Consider the following 26,849-nt stretch of genomic DNA (forward strand, 5'->3'; position numbering starts at 1 on the left):
GCAGCTTCTCTGCAGTGTGCTATGGAGAAAATGGCGCCGGTTAGTGCTGGAGGACCAAGCTCTGCCCCCTCACCGGCGGGCTTCAGTCCCGCTCAAAATATTTAAACTGGTGGGGGGTTTTCAATATACTGCCTCCGCAGTATCTACATCATGTGCCAGTGTCCCTTGAGGTTTATATTGCTGCCCAGGGCGCCCCCCCTGCGCCCTGCACCCTTACAGTGCCCGCTGTGTGTGTATGTGTGGGAGCAATGGCTGCGCGTTACCTCAGTGTAGATCTTGAAGTCTTCTGCCGCCTTTGAAGTCTTCTTTCATCTTAATACTCACCCGGCTTCAATCTTCCGGCTCTGTGAGGAGGACGGCGGCGCGGCTTCGGGACGAACAGCGAGGGTGACACCTGTGTTCCGACCCTCTGGAGCGAATGGTGTCCAGTAGCCTAAGAAGCAGAGCCTATCAGTTAAGTAGGTCTGTTTCTCTCCCCTCAGTCCCACGATGCAGGGAGCCTGTTCCCAGCAGAGCTCCCTGAAAATAAAAACTAACAAAAGTCTTTTCAGAGAAACTCAGTAGAGCTCCCCTGTAGTGCACCCTATCTCCTCTGGGCACAGGATCTAACTGAGGTCTGGAGGAGGGGCATAGAGGGAGGAGCCAGTGCACACCCATCTAGAGTCTTTAGAGTGCCCATGTCTCCTGCGGAGCCCGTCTATACCCCATGGTCCTTATGGAGTCCCCAGCATCCTCTAGGACGTAAGAGAAAAACTTTTTCGTCCCGCTCGGCTGCACATGCGATCGCACACTTGCAAAGTGAAAATACACTCCCCCGTGGGTGGCGGCTATACGTTTGCACGGCTGCAAAAAGCAGCTAGCGAGCGATCAACTCGGAATGAGGGCCAATGTACGACTAGGGGGCAGAGACAGGGGCAGGAATGGGAGTGCAGGGGCGGGTAGTGGGCGTGTGCACGAACGCAGTAGGTAATAAAATATTATATGTGCGTGTAATTCACTAAGCACAGACGGTGCACCAATCCACTTGTGCCTCGCTTGCTCTGTCCAGCCACTAACAGTAGTGTTTTTCCATTACGCACGGTTATAGTCACCAATTTGCGAATGCATGCTGAAACCGCAGCTCCAGACACAATCCAGCGTCATCTCCGCCAGCTACGACAAGGGGGTGTGGTATGTTAGGTAGATTAGACTTAGGTCGACACTGTCTAGGTCGACCACTATTGGTCGACAGTAAGTAGTCGGCATGGTTTCTAGGTCGTCAGGGACTCTAGGCCGACAGGGACTAGATCAACATGAGTTTTTTGCTTCGTGCAAGGTGGCTCGCTCGGTTACCGTTCCCAACTGTAGTCCACGTGGATCGTAAAGTATGAAAAAGTTCTTTAAAAAAATGTTAAAAAAAAAACTCACGTCGACCTACTTATTGTCGACCAATAGTGGTCGAACTAGACAGCGTCTTCCTACTTACTGTCGTCCTAAAGACCGGATCCCACGACAAGGGGAGGGAGCCACTGCAATGGGAGCGAGTCTTAGCTTGAAGGCTTGTAGAGGAAACTCACTCAGCAAAAAAAAAACTTAAGGTTACAGTATGTTTAAAATGTTATTTTATGAAATATTAAGAAAAGAAAAAACATTGTTTGCTTCTATTGAAGGTAATTGAAGTGTATTTGCCATGTTACGCTGCTGGGACGCACACTGGGCTTTACAAGCCGCTTATTACCCATTACTGAATAATGGAGAATACGGTTCCTCAGCCACAAAAGGAAACATTGTTAGAGGAAGATTAATCTAGCATCTCCCTGTTGGTAGAGCAGCTATCAGAGCAGAACCTGATATGCCGCAAATTGTTTCCTGCAAAGACTCTCACACCAGACATAAGAGCAGAACAATAGGACGAGAAAGATTCTTACTTGATCCTCAAAGGACAGAGCCTGGGCCACATCGCGGGGAAATCCATCTATTACTATCCCCTCCGAGTCCGGAATCTGCATAAGTTTTTGTTTTATTTCAGTGATTGTGGTTTCCTTGAGGAGAACAGAGAAAAGGGGACATTAATTGGCAAATATCTTAATATGTCACGGTTCTGTGAACTGCAGAGCTTATAGCACGGTACCTGCGGAGCTAATTCTCCTGTGGTGATTATCTTGGCGATTAGGCTCCATTTCCTGTTGCTACTGGTGTTGTGGATCTTTTTCCTCAATAGCTCCCCCACTGATATGTACTCAAATCCGTAACGTTCCGCTATTTTCAGGCTCTGCGTACCTTTCCCGCTCCCCGGGCCGCCTAAAATGGATTAAAAAGAAACAGACACAACTGAAACTCTCTCCCATATCTATATCAAGGATACAACAGCCCTAAAAACAAGTCTGAGGGCTGTGTGCTTGTGTGTGTGTAATATTCAAGACAAGCGCAAACATTTCATTAGTGATTCGCAAATTAAATCATTCACATGGGGAGACGTATCAAGCCTGGGAGAGAGATAAAGTGGAGAAAAATAGGGGGAAGATTTACCAACGGGAGATATTCTTGTGACGAATGATATATGGTGCTCCAGCCAATCAGGACTTGTCATTTTTCAAACACAGCCGATAAGGTGGCAGTTAGGAGCTGACTGGGTTGGTACTTTATCTCTCTCCACTATCTCTCTCTCTCTCTCTTAGTACATCTCCTGAACAGACTTAAAAGCTAGCTTATCATAATTATGTACACCAGTGTCGTGAAGCAAAAGCATTGGACAAGTAAAACATCTTCCTTGGGCCAGTCTAGACTTGGGGGGGGTCATTCCGAGTTGTTCGCAGTGCAGCGATTAGGTTAACAAGTGGCACTTCTGCGCATGCGTATTCGGCACAGTGCGCACGCGCGACGTACTTTCACAACAGTTGAAGTTGTTTCACACAAGGTCGAGCGACGCTTTTCAACCGCACTGCTGGCCGTAGAGTGATTGACAGGAAGTGGGTGTTTCTGGGTGGTAACTGACCATTTTTAGGGAGTGTGTGTAAAAACGCAGGCGTGTCAGATACAAACGCGGGCGTGCCTGTGGAAATGCAGGCGTGGCTGGCCGAACGCAGGGCATGTTCGTGACGTCAAAACAGGAACTAAACTGTCTGAAGTGATCGCAAGCTAGGAGTAGGTCTGGAGCTACTCAGAAACTGCACAGTATTTTTTTGTAGCAGCGCTGCGATCCTTTCGTTCGCACTTCTGCTAAGCTAAGATACACTCCCCCGTGGGCGGCGGCTTAGCGTTTGCATGGCTGCTAAAAGCAGCTAGCAAGCGAACAACTCGGAATGAGGGCCATGGTGCAGGAAGATACAAGAGGTGGTAGTGGAGAAATGGGTAGACAGGAATTTAGGAGCACTGAACCACAATCGTCATCCCTGACTTGTCCATGTGTCCCTTGATTTCATAGAGGGCAGGGAATGGACCACCTGTAGCCAATGAAAAAGCTATGCACAGAGTTATACAGTGGAAGGAGCACAGTCTCCCAACAGCACAGAGCAGAAATCCCTCCCGTCAGTGATGCAGAAAGATGGTGTTTGTCATACACTTCTGCAGAGGAAAGGAGATATTTTCCTCTGTGCCAGTTACCAGTAATCCGCACAAGAGCCAAGCTTGTGGGGGCATGATGAGGGGGTGGCAGTAATCCCCTCTAAAAATAAAGTACATCATTTAAGTAATCACATTCCCCGAATTTCACTTAACTGACAATAGTTTTTAATCTACTTTACCACACAAACAGCCTAAATCAATTCACTGAAGTGGAGCTGAACTGGTTTTCTGATCAGTGCCATAGCTAGAAGTCTAGGCGTCCCTGGCAAATAGAATAAATTGCCGTGCCAGCCCACACATACGCCCTCCAGAAAACATAAAATGCCATTAAATGCCTCAAAGTGCGCAAGTACTCATTGGGAGCGGTGTACCACGGTTTCTGTACCGTCTCCCGGCAATATTACCTGAAAATATCTTTCCCTACGTTTCACATACATAGGGAATGCAAAATAAAATCCTCATAAACTCCCATTGTGACCCATGTTCACATAACACACATCCTCTAATTGAATAGCAAAAAGTTGCAAACGGGTTTTTTTTTAGCCGCATTAAGCAATTTTTGTCCAACTAAGGGCTAACTGAATCGGCCCGATAAATGTGATTGCCAAAGTTGCATGGAGAATTGAAGTGAATGCCCTGGGGCTTGTGGGGGCCTAAGCTCACAGAAAATTTAGGGGGCCATTCCGACCTGATCGCACGCTAGGATTTTTGGCTGCGATCAGGTCAGAACTGCATATGCACCGCAATGCGCAGGCGCGTTGCACGGATACAAAGCGGATTGTTGCTGGGCGATGGGTTTAACGAAGAATCCATTCGCACAGCTGATCGCAAGGAGATTGACAGGAAGAGAGCGTTAGTGGGTGTCAACTGACTGTTTTCAGGGAGTGGTTGGAAAAACGCAGACGTGTCCAAGCGTTTGCAGGGCGGGTGTCTGACGTCAATACCGGGACTGGACAGGCTGAAGTGATCGCAGCGGCTGAGTAAGTTCTGGGCAACTCAGAAACTGCACAAAACAATTTTGTACTGCTCGGCTGCACATGCGATCGCACACTTGCAAAGCGAAAATACACTGCCCTATAGGCGGCGACTATCTGCTCGCAGCGCTGCAAAAAATAGCTAGCGAGCAACTCTGAATGACCCCCATAGTCACATTGATATTGTGAAATAATGATAGATACTTTTACACTCCTGCCACAAACAGAGAGAATGTAACAAGTTCTCATTATATGTCACACTATGCATGCTGCCAGTTCATTATATGCCACCATGTGCACCGTGTGAATCACTTTATATGCCACCCTGTGCACACCCACAAATCACATTATACAGTATGCCACACTGTGTATTCCCCCAATTCACATGGGTGTGGTTCAATAGATATAGTAAAAAGATAGACAGTCAATAAGTTGACACAAAACGGTCATCATACAAAAGGTCGACATGGAATACGTAGACAGTAGAAAAGGTTGTCAGGTAAAACGGTAAACACAAAATGGTTGACGCAAAGTGCGCTCAGCACAGGTTACTATTCCCAATTGTAGTCCACGTGGATGGTAAATGATGAAAACGTTAAACACCCCCACACACACACACACACAAAACTTGTGTTGACCATTATCATGCCAAGCTTAAGCGCTGTCTACCTTTTGACCCTGTCAACCATTTGGGATCGACCTACTGACAGTCTATCTTTTTACTGTAGATCTATCAACCAGATACCATTCACATAATGGGGTCGATTCAATTCGGCAACTTATGAATAGCGCCGGAATTAGCTCCCGACGCTATTCAATTCAGCTGCTAGTTACCAGCAATTGTCGGGAATTCTTCTCTCATCCCCGGGGAGTGAGAGAAGAAAGCCGACAAAAGTGCTGCCGCGCGCCCGGCGCGAGGTTGATTCTGTTGGGAATCAGCATTGCCGCGGGTAGTTAAGTCGGAGAATGCCCGTTCTCCCGACAAAACTACCTGTTAAGTCGTCGAGAACGGGCATTCGCCGACTTAACTTTAGCTGAATTGAATGGCGTCGGGAGCTAATTCCTGGCGCTATTCTTAAGTTGCCGAATTGAATCTACCCCATTGTGTCTTCTAATTATATGTCACACTACATCCCCCCCTTTCTCCACTGGTTTTTTTTTCTAACTTGCTGACATCACAATGGCCCTGTTGCTAGGCTACACAGCAGTAACTGCTGACATCACAACGGCCGTGTTGCTGGGAGATACAGCAGTAACTGCTGACATCACAATGACCCTGTTGCTGGGCTACACAGCACTAACTGCTGACATCACAGTGGCCCTGTTGCTGGGCTACACAGCACTAACTGCTGACATCACAGTGGCCCTGTTGCTGGGCTACACAGAACTAACTGCTGACATCACAGTGACCCTGTTGCTAGGCTACACAGCAGTGACTGCTGACATCACAATGACCCTGTTGCTGGGCTACACAGCAGTAACTGCTGACATCACAACGGCCGTGTTGCTGGGAGATACAGCAGTGACTGCTGACATCACAATGGCCCTGTTGCTGGGCTACACAGCAGTGACTGCTGACATCACAATGTCCCTGTTGCTGGGCTACACAGCAGTGACTGCGGACATCACAATGACCCTGTTGCTGGGCTACACAGCAGTGACTGCTGACATCACAACGGCCCTGTTGCTGGGCTACACAGCAGTGACTGCTGACATCACAATGGCCCTGTTGCTGGGCTACACAGCAGTAACTGCTGACATCACAACGGCCCTGTTGCTGGGCTACACAGCACTAACTACTGACATCACAACGGCCCTGTTGCTGGGCTACACAGCACTAACTACTGACATCACAACGGCCCTGTTGCTGGGCTACACAGCAGTGACTGCTGACGTCACAAAGTCCTGTTGCTGTGAGATACAGCAGTAACTGCTGACATCACAATGGCCCTGTTGCTGGGCTACACAGCAGTGACTGCTGACATCACAATGGCCCTGTTGCTGGGCTACACAGCAGTGACTGCTGACATCACAATGGCCCTGTTGCTGGGCTACACAGCACTAACTGCTGACATCACAACGGCCCTGTTACTGGGCTACACAGCAGTGACCGTTGACGTCACAAGGCCCTGTTGCTGTGAGATACAGCAGTAACTGCTGACATCACAGTGGCCCTGTTACTGGGCTACACAGCACTAACTGCTGACATCACAATGGCCCAACTGCTGGGCTATACAGCAGTAACTGCTGACATCACAATGGCACTACTGCTGGGCTACACAGCAGTGACTGCTGACATCACAATGACCCTTTTGCTGGCTTACTAATCAGTAACTGCTTACATCACAATGGCCCTACTGCTGGCTTACTAATCAGTAACTGCTAACATCACAGTGGCCCTGTTGCTGGCTTACTAATCAGTAACTGCTAACATCACAATGGCCCTACTGCTGGGCTATACAGCAGTGACTGCTGACATCACAATGGCATTGTTGCTAGGCTACACAGCAGTGACTGCTGACATCACAATGACCCTGTTGCTAGGCTACACAGCAGCAACGGATGACATCACAATGGCCCTTTTGCTGGCTTACTAATTAGTAACTGCTGACATCACAATGGCCCTGTTGCTAGGCTACACAGCAGCAACGGATGACATCACAATGGCCCTTTTGCTGGCTTACTAATTAGTAACTGCTGACATCACAATGGCCCTGTTGCTGGGCTACACAGAACTAACTGCTGACATCACAGTGGCCCTGTTGCTGGGCTACACAGCACTAACTGCTGACATCACAGTGGCCCTGTTGCTGGCTTACTAATCAGTAACTGCTGACATCACAATGGCCCTGTTGCTAGGCTACACAGCAGTGACTGCTGACATCACAGTGGCCCTGTTGCTGCGCTACACAGCAGTGACTGCTGACATCACAATGGCCCTGTTGCTAGGCTACACAGCAGCAACGTATGACATCACAATGGCCCTTTTGCTGGCTTACTAATTAGTAACTGCTGACATCACAATGGCCCTGTTGCTGGGCTACACAGCAGCAACGGATGACATCACAATGGCCCTTTTGCTGGCTTACTAATTAGTAACTGCTGACATCACAATGGCCCTGTTGCTAGGCTACACAGCAGCAACGGATGACATCACGATGGCCCTTTTGCTGGCTTACTAATTAGTAACTGCTGACATCACAATGGCCCTGTTGCTGGGCTACACAGCACTAACTGCTGACATCACAATGACCCTGTTGCTGGGCTACACAGCACTAACTGCTGACATCACAGTGGCCCTGTTGCTGGGCTACACAGCACTAACTGCTGACATCACAGTGGCCCTGTTGCTGGGCTACACAGCACTAACTGCTGACATCACAGTGGCCCTGTTGCTGGCTTACTAATCAGTAACTGCTGACATCACAATGGCCCTGTTGCTAGGCTACACAGCAGTGACTGCTGACATCACAGTGGCCTTATTGCTGGCTTACTAATCAGTAACTGCTGACCAGTGGCGTACTGTAATAACTAGAAGTCTTGGCGCCCCGGCTAAGTTAATAACTTGTCGCCCCTCCCGCCTTACACACACACTCCAGAAAACATAAAAAATACTAATGACATGCCTCCAAATGTATGAGTATTCATTGGGAGAGTTGAACCTACTTCTCACATACACAGGGGCTTGAAACTCCCACTGTGACCCATATTCACATGACACACATTCTCTGAATGGCAAAAAGTAGCTATATTAGTATTTTAGACTCCATTAGTATTTTTCCCTAACTCAGCCATGAATGCTGCAGCAGCCCAAGTCCTGGATCCTGTCCTGTCACGTTTTTTCCAAGTGGTGTCTTGTTCTCGCCCTGCAGGCCGGTGACGGAGGAGGGAGAAGCGGGCCAGCAGATGGGAGTACCTCTGCATCATTTATAATGCTGGGAGAGGCACGGCTGCCTGGCATTGTGGCTCTCTGCGAGTAGTCCCCTTGACTGTCAGGCCAGGAGGACTGCGGTGGTTTTGTGTATGGTGCTCCTGGCGGGTGCTATTCCGGCCGACCTCTAGTTACAGCCGTTCCTGATATCAGGGAAATCTATGCAGTGTAATGATAATGAACCTAGGAGTGGGGTAACAACTAGTATCCTCCAGGTTCCCACAGAATGACATGTACAAATGTCCTTACACTATCAGCCATCACTTTCATCATGCTTGATCAGGGTTCAGGTCAGCTCCGGATTACAAACAGGACAGATGTGACAATCGCCCAAGAAGCCCCCCGCAAATAGGGCTTAATTCAGTAAGGATTGCAAATTCTGCTAATTAGGCCCGCAGGAGGCCCACTGCCATGTTGTCAATCGCGGCGGTTGCGTGTGGCGTTACGCGGCTGCAGCAATCATTCCCCTGACATACCCCCGTTTGCGCCACACCGTCCCCCCATATGCCCACCTCCGCCCCCCACAATGCTGTACAAGTCATTACAAATGATCGGAGTAATCACAGGAGCCTGTTCATGTATCTGCGCTGAATACTACGCAGGCACAATGAAACGCTTGTTAAAAGGTATTAATTGCCACTTTATATTTTTACTACTTTGCTGACGTGTACATTCTTGTATTGGATTACACAGATAAAATGATGCATGGTAATAAGAGCATGCAATTTCCCAGAAGGTTTTTTTTTATTTTATTTTAAAATGTTTATTATTTAATTTTTATAATTTTTTTATGTAAAAGACACATTGCAAAGGTCACAAATCAGAATTAGTCTATGTGACAAAGGGGGTCATTCCGAGTTGATCGCTAGCTGCCGTTGTTCGCAGCGCAGCGATCAGGCTAAAAATCGGCATTTCTGCGCATGCGTACGCACCGCAATGCGCACGTGCGACGTACGGGTACAAAGTCCTTTGTGGTTTTGCACAGGCTCTAGCGACGTTTTCATTCACACTGGCGGCCGCAAGAAGATTGACAGGAAGGGGGCGTTTCTGGGTGTCAACTGACCGGTTTCTGGGAGTGCTTAGAAAAACGCAGGCGTGCCAGGGAAAACGCAGGCGTGGTTGGGAGAACGCTGGGCGGGTGTGTGACGTCAAAAGCCGTCCCTCCAATGTTAGAAACAACACACACGAAGAGTAACTACAGGGCTGGTCTTGTTTTCCACAAAATGTTTTTGCAGGCGCTCTGCTGCACAGGCGTTCGCACTTCTGTAAACCAAAATACACTCCCAGTGGGCGGCAACAATGCGTTTGCATGGCTGCTGAAAACTGCTAGCGAGCGATCAACTCGGAATGACCACCAAAGACCATTACACATAATTGGTCAGATTTATGCACAAAATAATCAGAAGCAGATTTAAACCTTATTAAAAATAATAAATATAGTAAATAGGGGGAAGGTAAATTACATGAATAACTAGGTGGCTCATCGCACCCTACGGGCGCTCGTCACAACGGCGCAAGGGACTACGCCCCCTTAACCCTTGCACGCCCTTGGGCCGTGCTATATTTAGATTATGGAGTATTAGTTCCAATTATAATTCTGTGAGTGGTAAAATATTGCATGGACAAAGGGCGTGCGATGGTTAAGGGGCCGTAGCCTCTTGTGACGGTGTGAACAGCGCACGCAGGGGACAATGAATAGTAGGTGCTGTGGTTGGGCTAGTGGTAGGTGCGGGGGAGAGGCAGCTGGGGGAGGGGGTTCAAGGGGGCCGTGGGTGGGGAAGGGGTCGGTTGTGGGGGTGCTGCAGGTGGTGGAGGGGTGGTTGCGGTGGAGTGGCGGAAGGGGAGGGCCGCGTGCGGGTGTGCTGTGGGTCGGGGGTGATAGTCCGGAGCCACCGCGGGAGGGCCGAGTGCGGGTGTGCTGTGGGTGGGAGACCGGAGGCACTGCGGGTGGGGGAGTGGCAGGTGTGGGGGTGCCGAGGGAGGGACGGGTGTGGGGGTGCCGCGGATGGGGGAGGTATGGTGTGCAGTGTATGTATGGTGTGTAGTAATACAGTGTATGTATGTATAGTAATGCAGTGTATGATGTATGTATGTGTATGTATGCACTGTGTGCAATGTATGTAGTGCAGCAGTGCAGTGTATGCAGTGTATGCATATATGTAATGTGTGCAGTGTATGTATGAATATATGTAATGTGTGCAGTGTATGTATTAATATATGTAATGTGTACAGTGTATGTATGAATATATGTAATGTGTGCAGTGTATGTATGTATATATGTAATGTGTGCAGTGTATGTATGAATGTATGTAATGTGTGCAGTGTATGTATGTAATGTGTGCAGTGTATGTATGAATATATGTAATGTGTACAGTGTATGTGTGTGTATATATGTAATGTGTGCAGTGTATGTATGAATATATGTAATGTGTGCAGTGTATGTATGTATGTATGTAATGTGTGCAGTGTATGTATGAATATATGTAATGTGTGCAGTGTATGTATGAATATATGTAATGTGTGCAGTATATGTATGTATGTAATGTGTGCAGTGTATGTATGAATATATGTAATGGGTGCAGTGTATGTATGTATGTATGTATGTATATATGTAATGTGTGCAGTGTATGTATGAATATATGTAATGTGTGCAGTGTACGTATGTAATGTGTGCAGTGTATGTATGAATATATGTAATGTGTGCAGTGTATGTATGTATGTATATATGTAATGTGTGCAGTGTATGTATGAATATACGTAATGTGTGCAGTGTATATATATATATATGTAATGTGTGCAGTGTATGTATGAATATATGTAATGTGTGCAGTGTATGTATGTATGTATGTATATATATATATGTAATGTGTGCAGTGTATGTATGAATATATGTAATGTGTGCAGTGCATGTATGTATGTATATATGTAATGTGTGCAGTGCATGTATGAATATATGTAATGTGTGCAGTGTATGTATGTATGTATGTAATGTGTGCAGTGTATGTATGAATATATGTAATGTGTGCAGTGTATGTATGCATGTATGTATATATGTAATGTGTGCAGTGTATGTATGAATATATGTAATGTGTGCAGTGTATGTATGTATGTATGTATATATGTAATGTGTGCAGTGTATGTATGAATATACGTAATGTGTGCAGTGTATATATATATATATATGTAATGTGTGCAGTGTATGTATGAATATATGTAATGTGTGCAGTGTATGTATGTATGTATATATATGTAATGTGTGCAGTGTATGTATGAATATATGTAATGTGTGCAGTGCATGTATGTATGTATGTATGTATGTATATATGTAATGTGTGCAGTGCATGTATGAATATATGTAATGTGTGCAGTGTATGTATGTATGTATGTAATGTGTGCAGTGTATGTATGAATATATGTAATGTGTGCAGTGTATGTATGCATGTATGTATATATGTAATGTGTGCAGTGTATGTATGAATATATGTAATGTGTGCAGTGTATGTATGTATGTATGTATATATGTAATGTGTGCAGTGTATGTATGAATATATGTAATGTGTGCAGTGTATGTATGTATGTATGTATGTAATGTGTGCAGTGTATGTATGAATATATGTAATGTGTGCAGTGTATGTATGTATATATATATATATATATATATATGTAATGTGTGCAGTGTATGTATGAATATATGTAATGTGTGCAGTGTATGTATATATATGTAATGTGTGCAGTGTATGTAGTGCAGCAATGCAGTGTATACATGTATCTATATATGTAATGTGTGCAGTGTATGCATGTATCTATATATGTAATGTGTGCAGTGTATGTATGTATGTATGCATGTATGTAATGTGTGCAGTGTATATATGACTCTCCCCTCCCCGTTTGTATATGAGCCGCGGTCTGGCAATTTGTGGCCGGCTACCATGCGCTATCTCCCCCTTAGCTATGCCGCTGTGGAGAGCGGTGATGGCTGCCTGCGAGTGAATTAGGGGAGCGTGCGGTCCGCGGCAGCAGTGACAGCTGTCCACGGGCTGAGAGCAGTGGTGACGGGCGGCCTTCGGCTAAGAGGTGACCGTGGATTTCGGGGGAGCGGCGGCAGTGAGACTGACCGCAGCTGGGCGCTGAGCGGCTTCTCTCTGCCTCAGCCTGGTAGTCTCCGACGGCCGGGAAGGGGGAGATGGAGCCAGTGAGAGAGGGCAGGGGGAGAGAGGAGGCGGCGGGGGCGGGAGACAGAGCGGCCATACATACAGCGGTGGCTCTAAATAACTGACTGAGGGGCGCCGTACTCCTCCTTCTCCTTCTCCTCCTCCTCCTATTGGCCTAGCTCTGTGACTCTGTGATTGTGACTCCGCCCAGCATTAGCCACACAGTCACAGAGTGACAGATCTGGGCAATTATATAGGAGATTACTGTGTGGATGAAAACGTAATATGGGCATGGTATCCGTTTGGATGGTCGACAGTCATTAGGTCGACCACTACTGTTCGACATGGACACATGGTCGACACATGAAAGGTCGACACATGAAAAGGTCGACATGAATCTTTTTGGGAACTATGTCATACTTTACCATCCACGTGGACTACAATTGGGAGCGGTAACCTTGCCCGAAGCATGTGAGGCGACACGGTGCACCAATTGGGGTACCCCATTACTTTACGCAGAAAACGACACCAAAAAAAGTAAAAAACCCGCATGTCGACCTTTTCATGTGTCGACCATTTGTCCACGTCGACCATGCCAATGTCGACCAATAGTGGTCGACCTAATGACTGTCGACTATAACATGGTCCACTCTTCATACCGGAACCTATGGGCATATATACGATTTGCAGCTGACCGGCGTTTGCAGAGCTTTTCGCACGGCGTACGCAGACTTGCGCGGGGCGGATTTTCACTCTGTCTGGGCGGCGGCTATCTGATCACTGACCTCTGCAAATTCACAGAGGAGCGATCAGGCCTACTGCGCATGACCGTTCTCCCGGACCTTGACATTGGCAAGGTCGACATAGACATATGGTCTACACATGAAAATGGTCGACATGATTGAAAAAAATATATATATTTTTCCACTTTTTCACACTTACCATCCACATGGACTACGATTGGGAGCGCGAGTCATGCGAGGGGACACGGGACACTAATTGGGGTTCCTGGTCATGTTACGTAAAAAATTACACCAAAACCAGTTAAAATATCCATGTCAACCTTTTCATGTGTCGGTATGTCCTGTGTCGACCATTTTTCATGTATCGACTATCAGTCAACGTCGACCATATCTGTGTCAACCATTCATACCAGAACTAATGGGTGCAGGGTGTGCAGTGTCTGGGGTTAAACAGATGACAGTTGAAAGGTCTACATGTCTAATGTCAACATTCACACTGCTGACACGGACAATGTTGAAATTGAGAAAGTCAGTCGGCATGTTGACTAAGCAGTTATATGATTAATAAACTCTCCAATATGCCACCTTACGCCGTCATCTTTTTAACCCCATACTATGGGGGTCATTCCGAGTTGATCGCTCACTAGCTACTTTTTGCAGTCCTGCGTTCACATAGTCTCCGCCCACTGGGGAGTGTATTTTAGCTGTGCAAGTGTGCGAACGCATGTGCAGCCGAGCGCTACAAAAAGATCTTGTGCAGTTTCTGAGTAGCTCAGATCTTACCTCAGCCGCTGCGATCACGTCAGCCTGTCCGGGCCCGGAATTGACGTCAGACACCCGCCCTGCAAACGATTGGACACGCCTGCGTTTTCCCAAACACTCCCAGAAAACGGTCAGTTGCCACCCACAAACGCCCTCTTCCTGTCAATCTCCTTGCGATCGGCTGTGCGAATGGATTCTTCATTAAATCCATCGCTCAGCAACGATCCGCTTTGTACCCGTACGACGCGCCTGCGCACTGCGGTGCATACGCAGTAGAGACCTGATTGCTGCGCTGTGAAAAACGGCAGCGTGCGATCAGGTCGGAATGACCCCCTATATCCCATCTGTGTAAATGTAATTAGGACAGTCTGAGTCTGCAAATAAATATTTATCATTTCTACAAAATAACTTATTAAGCTACAAAGAAAGATTCTGAAACACTGATGCACAAATAAGAACATTTTGTCACCGCACATATTATACAGTATGGAGATGATTTAATAACAAGATCAGTATAAAAGGAATGTGCTGTAACCCACAGCAACCAATGATATGGCTGGTTGCGGGGAGTTCCGGCACATTGTGTAAGTGAGTAAGGCAGTAATGTAAACGAGGCCTTCTTCATAAACGTACCTGTATATATATTAGGGAGGAAACCAGCAATAATATACAAATAGGGCGACGTGCAGCACCAGCAATACAGGCATTTTACTGACCCAGAAACCGGAGAGGCCGCAGCCCATCCGCCTCTGTAGACGCACTGTATATCCCCTTCATTAGTGAGCAATGTAGGAATGGAACAGCGCCAGGAATACACACACTCCGTCACTGACAGGCAGCTCGCGTGTTATAAACAGTAATTGTGTCACCTGCATTTATACCTGCCAGCCAATAACATAACACATCAGCAGCGCTGACCCGACCCGCGTCCACAAACCGCATAATAAACGCCTGGACTAATGCCAGCTTTATAAATAGCCGGCCACGTAATCATTCATCTGCAAGTCTGGATGTATGCGGATAGCATCACACACTGCATTACAGTGGCTCAATGTGCTTCCTCTATAACGGACTGACCATCTACTGTATCAGGGACAACGGGCAGTAGGGAGTATATCACACACAGGCTGCAGCACACACACCGTCACAGGCAGTAGGGAGTATATCACACACAGGCTGCAGCGCACACACCGTCACAGGCAGTAGGGAGTATATCACACACAGGCTGCAGCACACACCGTCACAGGCAGTAGGGAGTATATCATACACAGGCTGCAGCGCACACACCGTCACAGGCAGTAGGGAGTATATCACACACAGGCTGCAGCACACACCGTCACAGGCAGTAGGGAGTATATCATACACAGGCTGCAGCACACACCGTCACAGGCAGTAGGGAGTATATCATACACAGGCTGCAGCACACACCGTCACAGGCAGTAGGGAGTATATCATACACAGGCTGCAGCGCACACACCGTCACAGGCAGTAGGGAGTATATCACACACAGGCTGCAGCACACACCGTCACAGGCAGTAGGGAGTATATCATACACAGGCTGCAGCACACACCGTCACAGGCAGTAGGGAGTATATCATACACAGGCTGCAGCACACACCGTCACAGGCAGTAGGGAGTATATCACACACCGGCTGCAGAGCACACACCGCCACAGGCAGTAGGGAGTATATCATACACAGGCTGCAGCACACACCGTCACAGGCAGTAGGGAGTATATCATACACAGGCTGCAGCGCACACACCGCCACAGGCAGTAGGGAGTATATCATACACAGGCTGCAGCACACACCGTCACAGGCAGTAGGGAGTATATCACACACAGGCTGCAGCGCACACACCGCCACAGGCAGTAGGGAGTATATCACACACAGGCTGCAGCACACACCGCCACAGGCAGTAGGGACTATATCATACACAGGCTGCAGCGCACACACCGTCACAGGCAGTAGGGAGTATATCACACACAGGCTGCAGCGCACACACCGTCACAGGCAGTAGGGAGTATATCATACACAGGCTGCAGCACACACACCGTCACAGGGAGTAGGGAGTATATCACACACAGGCTGCAGCACACACACCGTCACAGGGAGTAGGGAGTATATCACACACAGGCTGCAGCACACACACCGCCACAGGCAGTAGGGAGTATATCATACAGTAGGGAGTATATCACACACAGGCTGCAGCACACACCGCCACAGGCAGTAGGGAGTATATCATACACAGGCTGCAGCACACACTGCCACAGGCAGTAGGGAGTATATCATACACAGGCTGCAGCGCACACACCGTCACAGGCAGTAGGGAGTATATCACACACAGGCTGCAGCGCACACACCGTCACAGGCAGTAGGGAGTATATCACACACAGGCTGCAGCGCACACACAGTCACAGGCAGTAGGGAGTATATCATACACAGGCTGCAGCACACACCGTCACAGGCAGTAGGGAGTATATCACACACAGGCTGCAGCGCACACACCGTCACAGGCAGTAGGGAGTATATCACACACAGGCTGCAGCGCACACACCGTCACAGGCAGTAGGGAGTATATCACACACAGACTGCAGCGCACACACCGTCACAGGCAGTAGGGAGTATATCACACACAGGCTGCAGCGCACACACCGTCACAGGCAGTAGGGAGTATATCACACACAGGCTGCAGCGCACACACCGTCACAGGCAGTAGGGAGTATATCATACACAGGCTGCAGCACACACCGTCACAGGCAGTAGGGAGTATATCATACACAGGCTGCAGCACACACACCGTCACAGGCAGTAGGGAGTATATCATACACAGGCTGCAGCACACACCGTCACAGGCAGTAGGGAGTATATCACACACAGGCTGCAGCGCACACACCGTCACAGGCAGTAGGGAGTATATCACACACAGGCTGCAGCACACACCGTCACAGGCAGTAGGGAGTATATCACACACAGGCTGCAGCGCACACACCGTCACAGGCAGTAGGGAGTATATCACACACAGGCTGCAGCGCACACACCGTCACAGGCAGTAGGGAGTATATCACACACAGGCTGCAGCACACACCGTCACAGGCAGTAGGAGTATATCATACACAGGCTGCAGCACACACCGTCACAGGCAGTAGGAGTATATCATACACAGGCTGCAGAGCACACACACCGTCACAGGCAGTAGGGAGTATATCATACACAGGCTGCAGCACACACCGTCACAGGCAGTAGGAGTATATCATACACAGGCTGCAGAGCACACACCGTCACAGGCAGTAGGGAGTATATCACACACAGGCTGCAGCACACACACCGTCACAGGCAGTAGGGAGTATATCACACACAGGCTGCAGCACACACCGTCACAGGCAGTAGGGAGTATATCATACACAGGCTGCAGAGCACACACACCGTCACAGGCAGTAGGGAGTATATCACACACAGGCTGCAGAGCACACACACCGTCACAGGCAGTAGGGAGTATATCACACACAGGCTGCAGCGCACACACCGTCACAGGCAGTAGGGAGTATATCACACAGAGGCTGCAGCACAAACACCGTCACAGGCAGTAGGGAGTATATCACACACAGGCTGCAGTGCACACACCGTCACAGGCAGTAGGGAGTATATCATACACAGGCTGCAGCGCACACACCGTCACAGGCAGTAGGGAGTATATCACACACAGGCTGCAGCACACACCGTCACAGGCAGTAGGGAGTATATCATACACAGGCTGCAGCACACACCGTCACAGGCAGTAGGGAGTATATCATACACAGGCTGCAGCACACACCGTCACAGGCAGTAGGGAGTATATCACACACAGGCTGCAGAGCACACACCGCCACAGGCAGTAGGGAGTATATCACACACAGGCTGCAGCACACACCGTCACAGGCAGTAGGGAGTATATCATACACAGGCTGCAGCGCACACACCGCCACAGGCAGTAGGGAGTATATCATACACAGGCTGCAGCACACACCGTCACAGGCAGTAGGGAGTATATCACACACAGGCTGCAGCGCACACACCGCCACAGGCAGTAGGGAGTATATCATACACAGGCTGCAGCACACACACCGTCACAGGGAGTAGGGAGTATATCACACACAGGCTGCAGCACACACACCGTCACAGGGAGTAGGGAGTATATCACACACAGGCTGCAGCACACACCGTCACAGGCAGTAGGAGTATATCATACACAGGCTGCAGCACACACCGTCACAGGCAGTAGGAGTATATCATACACAGGCTGCAGAGCACACACACCGTCACAGGCAGTAGGGAGTATATCATACACAGGCTGCAGCACACACCGTCACAGGCAGTAGGAGTATATCATACACAGGCTGCAGAGCACACACCGTCACAGGCAGTAGGGAGTATATCACACACAGGCTGCAGCACACACACCGTCACAGGCAGTAGGGAGTATATCACACACAGGCTGCAGCACACACCGTCACAGGCAGTAGGGAGTATATCATACACAGGCTGCAGAGCACACACACCGTCACAGGCAGTAGGGAGTATATCACACACAGGCTGCAGAGCACACACACCGTCACAGGCAGTAGGGAGTATATCACACACAGGCTGCAGCGCACACACCGTCACAGGCAGTAGGGAGTATATCACACAGAGGCTGCAGCACAAACACCGTCACAGGCAGTAGGGAGTATATCACACACAGGCTGCAGTGCACACACCGTCACAGGCAGTAGGGAGTATATCATACACAGGCTGCAGAGCACACACCGCCACAGGCAGTAGGGAGTATATCATACACAGGCTGCAGCACACACCGTCACAGGCAGTAGGGAGTATATCATACACAGGCTGCAGCACACACCGTCACAGGCAGTAGGGAGTATATCACACACAGGCTGCAGCACACACACCGTCACAGGCAGTAGGGAGTATATCATACACAGGCTGCAGCACACACCGTCACAGGCAGTAGGGAGTATATCACACACAGGCTGCAGCACACACACCGTCACAGGCAGTAGGGAGTATATCACACACAGGCTGCAGTGCACACACCGTCACAGGCAGTAGGGAGTATATCACACACAGGCTGCAGTGCACACACCGTCACAGGCAGTAGGGAGTATATCTCACAAAGGCTGCAGTGCACACACCGTCACAGGCAGTAGGGAGTATATCACACACAGGCTGCAGCACACACCGTCACAGGCAGTAGGGAGTATATCACACACAGGCTGCAGCACACACACCGCCACAGGCAGTAGGGAGTATATCATACACAGGCTGCAGCACACACACCGTCACAGGCTGTAGGAGTATATCACACACAGGCTGCAGCGCACACACCGTCACAGGCAGTAGGGAGTATATTACACACAGGCTGCAGCACACACACCGTCACAGGCAGTAGGGAGTATATCATACACAGGCTGCAGCACACACCGTCACAGGCAGTAGGGAGTATATCATACACAGGCTGCAGAGCACACACCGTCACAGGCAGTAGGGAGTATATCATACACAGGCTGCAGCACACACACCGCCACAGGCAGTAGGGAGCATATCACACACAGGCTGCAGCACACACACTGTCACAGGCAGTAGGGAGCATATCATACACAGGCTGCAGCACACACACACACCGTCACAGGCAGTAGGGAGTATATAACACACAGGCTGCAGCACACACACCGTCACAGGCAGTAGGAGTATATCATACACAGGCTGCAGAGCACACACCGTCACAGGCAGTAGAGAGTATATCATACACAGGCTGCAGCACACACACCGCCACAGGCAGTAGGGAGTATATCATACAGTAGGGAGTATATCATACACAGGCTGCAGCACACACCGTCACAGGCAGTAGGGAGTATATCATACACAGGCTGCAGCACACACCGTCACAGGCAGTAGGGAGTATATCATACACAGGCTGCAGCACACACCGTCACAGGCAGTAGGGAGTATATCACACACAGGCTGCAGCACACACACCGCCACAGGCAGTAGAGAGTATATCACACACAGGCTGCAGCACACACACTGTCACAGGCAGTAGGGAGTATATCATACACAGGCTGCAGCACACACACACTGTCACAGGCAGTAGGGAGTATATCACACACAGGCTGCAGCACACACACCGTCACAGGCAGTAGGGAGTATATCACACACAGGCTGCAGCACACACACCGCCACAGGCAGTAGAGAGTATATCACACACAGGCTGCAGCACACACACTGTCACAGGCAGTAGGGAGTATATCACACACAGGCTGCAGCACACACACCGTCACAGGCAGTAGGGAGTATATCACACACAGGCTGCAGCACACACACTGTCACAGGCAGTAGGGAGTATATCATACACAGGCTGCAGCACACACACTGTCACAGGCAGTAGGGAGTATATCACACACAGGCTGCAGCGCACACACCGTCACAGGCAGTAGAGAGTATATCATACACAGGCTGCAGAGCACACACCGCCACAGGCAGTAGGGAGTATATCATATAGTAGGGAGTATATCATACACAGGCTGCAGCACACACCGCCACAGGCAGTAGGGAGTATATCACACAGTAGGGAGTATATCATACACAGGCTGCAGCACACACACCGCCACAGGCAGTAGGAAGTGTATAATACACAGGCTGCAGCACACACCGTCACAGGCAGTAGGAAGTGTATAATACACAGGCTGCAGCACACACACCGTCACAGGGAGTAGGGAGTATATCATACACAGGCTGCAGCACACACACCGTCACAGGCAGTAGGAGTATATCATACACAGGCTGCAGCACACACACCGTCACAGGCAGTAGGAGTATATCATACACAGGCTGCGCTGCACATTTGTTGGGCAGATCAGCAAAGATCTCTGGAAGTAATATGTTCAGCGTTATGAATCCCTCAGGAGCGATTTTCTCTTCATCCCACCAAACGCATCATAAAAAAAATGAAAACATATTTGTCAGATTCTACCGGCGACAAAAATCTTCTTTTGTGTTAACGCTTCATTATCCGAAAATGTTTTCTGTCCTCCAACTGCCCAAGAGCAACATACTTCAAATACTTTCCCTATAGATTGTAAGCTTGCGAGCAGGGACTTCCTACCTCTGTCTGTCTGTTTTTACCCAGTTTTGTTCTATTACTGTTGTTCTAATTGTAAAGCGTAACGGAATATGCTGCGCTATATAAGAAACTGTTAATAAATAATAATAAATAAATACTAACAACTGAATAACCAATAGCAACCACGGAGCCGTATGAAAACAGTATCACATACCAATCACCAGAATTATTTTTGGGTGTGGTCTTGAGGGATCGAAAACTTCATACTCCTCAATCAGTTCTGCGGTCTCCGAGAGGTCCGTGTCACTTTCTATGGAGAACTGGTGGATAGGCGGCAGCCGGTCATATCGCCGATAGGGAAAATTGCAGCTTTCTGGCAACACTGAAACAAAGAGCGGAAACAAATGAGAACAAACCGCTAACTTGTGAATGGTTCTGGTTACATTAAAGGAGAACTCCGCCCACTGAAAACGCAGATTTGGGTGAAACAGTTAATATTGAACAATGAACTTTATTCAGGTTGCAACGCAATTGCAATGCGACCGCAGTTTTTGAGAAAGGCGCACTCTGCGCAACGCAGGTCCCATCCTGCCCACGTACAATCAGTTAATGCGAGTGGACCGCTTTAACTGTGAACGCCTCTGCCTGACTGACAGAGGCGTTCACTGGGCGGGAGGCGACCAGGCATTTTTGAGGCGGTGTCAGGGAAATGGGGATGTGCCTGCGCATTTTAGGGTCTTCTCACGCAGCCGCTCCGAACGAGAAAATGGAGGCGGGACTCCTGACATCGCAGCCAGGCTGTGCCGGCAGGGGACGTCCTCAATTTCTGTGACCATGCTGTTACTGCGGTGTGATCGCAATTACAGCAAGAGCGCAGTGGGTGGGAAGCAGGTCGCAAGCTGAACGGCCTTGCTCTGCGATGGGCGGCCCTAGCATTCGAATGCAAGGATTGCAGATTCTGCTATAAAGCTCTGCTCTGGAGGGAGGAGAGGCACTGACCATACATCTGCCTGGCACAAGTGGGAAGTAGTTACTAAATCCAGAAACACACCAGGCAATATATTGGCAGTTCAAGAACAGCCGATATATCGCGAGCCCGTCGGCAGGTGTGTACCCCGATGTGTCTGTGAACAACATAGTTCACAGACACATTGCGTCGGCTGTGCAGCACAGCCGTTGTGCCAATATATCTGAACATATATGTGCCATCTGGCTGTGTGTACCGGCGGTCAACATTTGCTGCGGGGAAACTGATACCACAGCAGGGCAGGCAAAATCAGATGCCCACCCATCTTTTCTACCAACGCTGGCAGTCAGAGTGGATTATACATAAATCTGCCGCACTCCCCTCGTACATGTGTGCTAGGGGAATATTTTTCCTTCTTTATTCTTGTCTAGACTAATCCCACCGTTTTATGTAACTATGGAGGACCACAGGGCAGGGTGCTATGCCTAGCTCTCCACAGGGCAGGGTGCTATATATAGCCAGGAAAAGGAGATTTATGGTAAATACTTACCTTTGTTAAATCTTTCTGCGAGGTACACTGGGTTCCACAGGGATAACATTGGGGTGTAGAGTAGGATCTTGATCCGAGGCACCTACAGGGTAAACGCTTTGACTGTTCCCAGAATGCCTAGCGCCGCCTCCTCTATATCCCCGCCTCCGTGCACAGGAGCTCAGTTTTTGTTAAACAGTCCAATGCAGTAGCAGGTAAAAGAGAAGTCAACCGTTAGTAGCCACATACACCACATTCTCACGACAGGAGAGGGTGTCAGCGGCTAATGCCACACAAACCCAAAGAAGCTAAGTGCGTCAGGGTGGGCGCCCTGTGGAACCCAGTGTACCTCGCAGAAAGACATTTAACAGAGGTAAGTACTAACCATAAATATCCTTTTCTGCTGCGGGGTACACTGGGGTTCCACAGGGATAACATCGGGGATGTCCTAAAGCAGTTCCTCGTGGGAAGGGACGCACTGTAGCGGGCACAAGAACCCGGCGTCCAAAGGAGGCATCCTGGGAAGGGGCAGTATCGAAGGCATAGAACCTTATGAACGTGTTCACTGAGGATCGCGTAGCCACCATGCACAACTGTTCAAGGGTGGCATCACGGCGGGCCGCCCAAGAAGGTCCAGCAGACCAAGTAGAATAGGCTTTGATGGTATCACGAGCTGTAAGGCCAGCCTGTACATAAGCATGTGCAATCACCAGTCTAATCCATCTGGCCAAGGTCTGCTTGTTAGCAGGCCAGCCATGTTTGTGAAAACCAAAAAGGACAAAGAGAATCAGATCTCCTAAGCGAAGTCGTTCTCTTCACATAAATACGGAGTGCCCGTACCACATCCAAAGACCGCTCTTTGTGGTTCCGGCCTTTACCTCTCCAGGTTTATCCTCCAATCTCTTGGTTAAGGTGGAAAGCCAACACCAACTTAAACAAATAACTAGGATGAGTTCGGAGAACCACCCGGTCACGGTGAAAAATCAGAAAGGGTGACCGACAGGACAAGGCACCTAAGTGTGAAACCCGTCTAGCAGAGGCAATAGCCAGCAGAAACAAGACCTTAAGAGTAAGCCACTTAAGGTCCACAGATTCAAGAGGTTCAAACGGAGACTCTTGTAAGGTCTCCAGAACAACCGACAAATCCCAAGGAGCCACAGGCGGGACATAGGGAGGTTGAATCCGTAAAACACCCGGCAGAGTTGCAATTTTTCTCTTGTTTCGAGACGCCATCAGGTCTACGTCTGGTAGGCCCCATTTGTCCACTAGGAGTTGAAATACTTCTGGATGAAGGCTCCACTCTCCGGCGTGTACGTCCTGACGACTGAGGAATTCCGCTTCCCAGTTGAGGACAACCGGAATGAACACTGCCGATATGGCTGGCAGATGGCGTTCCGCCCATTGAAGAATCCTTGACACTTCCATCATTGCCATGCGGCTTCGTGTGTCGCCTTGATGATTTATGTACGCCACCGTGGTGGCGTTGTCCGACTGTACTTGAACAGGCCTGTTCTGTATCAGATGCTGGGCCAGTTTCAGAGCACTGAACACCGCCCGCAACTCCAGAATGTTTATCGGGAGGAGAGACTCCTCCTTGGTCGACCGACCCTGAAGAGAGTGTTGCTCCAACACTGCGCCCCAACCCCTCAGACTGGCATCCGTTGTCAGAAGGACCCAGTTGGAGATCCAGAAGGGACGACCCCTGCTCAATCGTTGGTCCTGTAGCCACCAGCTCAGTGACAGACGAACCTCTGGAGACAAGGAGATCATGTGAGACCTGATCCGGTGAGGCAGGCCGTCCCACTTGGCAAAAATCAGCTTCTGCAGAGGGCGGGAATGAAATTGAGTGTACTCTACCACGTCGAAAGCCGACACCATGAGGCCTAATACTTGCATTGCAGAGTGTATCGACACTCGTGGGCGAGAGAGGAAGCATCGTATCTTGTCCAGAAGGTTCAGGACCTTCTCCTGTGACAAGAACAACCGCTGGTTGTGTGTGTCCAATAACGCCCCCGGGTGCACCATGCTCTGGGCAGGGACCAGGGATGATTTCTTCCAGTTGATGAGCCACCCGTGGGTTTGCAGAAACTGGACCGTCAGATCCAGATGATGGAGGAGAACTTCCGGGGAATTCGCCAGGATCAGCAAGTCATCCAAACACGGATGGAACCGGATACCATGACGGCAGAGCAGGGCCGTCATCACCGCCATGACCTTGGTGAAGATTCGCGGAGCCGTGGTCAGTCCAAAAGAAAAGGCCCGGAATTGATCATGGAGGCTGCCAATAGCAAACCGCAGGTATTGCTGATGCGACATTGCAATAGGAATATGTAGGTAAGCATCCTGTATGTCCAGGGATACCATATAGTCCCCTGGCTCCAAAGCCAGAACAACAGAGTGAAGAGTTTCCATACGAAACTTGGATACCCTCACAAACTTGTTCAAAGACTTGAGGTGAGAATGGGCCTTGAGGAACCATTCGGTTTCGGGACTAGTAACAGCGCTGAATAGTACCCCCTGCCTCTCTGAGCCAGAGGCACCGGCACTACTACTCCTGTGTCCAGGAGGGATTGTACCACCAGACGGAGAGTTTTTGCCTTTACCTGATCCGAAGGGATGTTTGTCAGGCAAAACTGACGAGGGGGACGTTTCTTGAAGGATACGGCGTATCAGTGAGTGACGACTTCCCTTACCCAGGCGTCCGAAGTGGTCCTCAACCACACCTGGGTAAACCGTAACAGTCGGCCTCCAACCCTAGGATCCCAGGGGGAGGCCCGCCCCGTCATGCAGCAGGCTTGTCTGTTTTGGAAGCAGGCTGACGGGCAGCCCAGGCACGCTTAGGTTTGGGCTTAGTGGTTTTAGAAGTGCGAGACTGTTTCGGGTACGCCTGACCCTTTGCTTTACCTGGAGGTAAAAAAGGAACTAAAAGAGGTACTCTTACCCTTCGGAGCCGAAGGAGCAGTACTAGGTAGACAGACAGTCTTAGTAGAAGTTAAGACAGCAACAATCTTGTTGAGATCCTCTCCAAAAAGGATGTTCCCCTTAAAATGGAGCACCTCCAAGGTTTTCTTAGAGTCCAGATCTACAGACCAGGACCGCAACCAGAGAAACCGGCAAGCCAGAATGGACGTAGTAGACGCTTTTGCCGCCAGAACACCGGCATCAGAAGTCACCTCCTGAATGTAATGAGAGGCTGTAACAATATATGAAAGACATTGTCTAGCATTATCAGGAAAATTAGACGGCAGCTCCGCTTCCACCTCCTGAACCCAGGCTGCAATAGCTTCTGCAGCCCAAGAAGCTGCAATAGTGGGCCTATGCACAGCTCCCGCAAGTGTGTAAATAGACTTTAAGCAACCCTACACACGCTTATCCGTCGGTTCCTTCAGAGAGGTGACGGTAGTTCACAGACAGAGCAGATGACACCACCAGCCGAGCGACTTGCGAGTCCACCGGCGGTGGCGTTTCCCAATTTTTACTTAACTCCGCAGCAATGGGATAGCAAGCTAGCATCTTCTTATGAAGTGTGAATTTCTTTGCTGGATTTTACAAGAATATTGACGTATGTCAACCAAGTGGTCAGAATGAGGCAAAACTAATTCTGACGTTTGAACCTAACAGGTTTCTTAGAGGTATCTGCAGGTTCTGTTTCATCATCAATCTGAAGAATCAGCTTAATAGCCTCCAGGAGGTCAGGAACATCTACCTGTGAAATAGATTCCCCATCAGAAGCATCTGCATCAGTGTCTGAGGGGTCAGTATATACACCATCTTCATCGGAAGAAGTATCCGAAACATGAGTGGATTGTGAGGAAGAAATGGCCTGCTTAGAGGACCCCTTGGTCTTAGGCAGGCGAGGGTTAGGTTTCTGTTAAGCCAATGAGTGATTCAATTGCTGTAACTGAGTGGACAGGAGATCTGCCCACAGTGGATTAACCGCAGGGACGATATGTGGCTGTAAAGGCACGGGAGGTCCCATAGGGGGCGCAAGTCTAGTTACCAGCGTAGTCAGTAAAGTAGGGAAAGCAGCCCAAGGCGGGTCTTGATGTGCCCCCATTGCCGAAACCTTACTGGGGGGTAGAGAACAACCAGAACCTCAACCCTCAGCTGCTATGTTATCCTCCAATAAGTCCGCGGCATCATCACCGCAT

General features: G+C 49.2%; 1 protein-coding gene across 1 annotated transcript in view; it reads right to left on the reverse strand.

Moving 5' to 3' along the window:
• The window catches only part of AK5 (adenylate kinase 5), a 351,659-nt gene that overhangs the window by 303,074 nt on the left and 21,736 nt on the right, over positions 1-26,849 (reverse strand). The window contains exons 3-5 of the mRNA XM_063939044.1: positions 21,417-21,584; positions 2,111-2,280; positions 1,908-2,021 (exon numbers count right to left, since the gene is read on the reverse strand). Of these exons, the coding sequence (XP_063795114.1) occupies positions 1,908-2,021; positions 2,111-2,280; positions 21,417-21,584 (452 nt within the window). The remainder of the gene's footprint in view (positions 1-1,907; positions 2,022-2,110; positions 2,281-21,416; positions 21,585-26,849) is intronic.

Source organism: Pseudophryne corroboree, chromosome 9, assembly GCF_028390025.1.
Source record: "Pseudophryne corroboree isolate aPseCor3 chromosome 9, aPseCor3.hap2, whole genome shotgun sequence".
NCBI lineage: Eukaryota > Metazoa > Chordata > Amphibia > Anura > Myobatrachidae > Pseudophryne > Pseudophryne corroboree.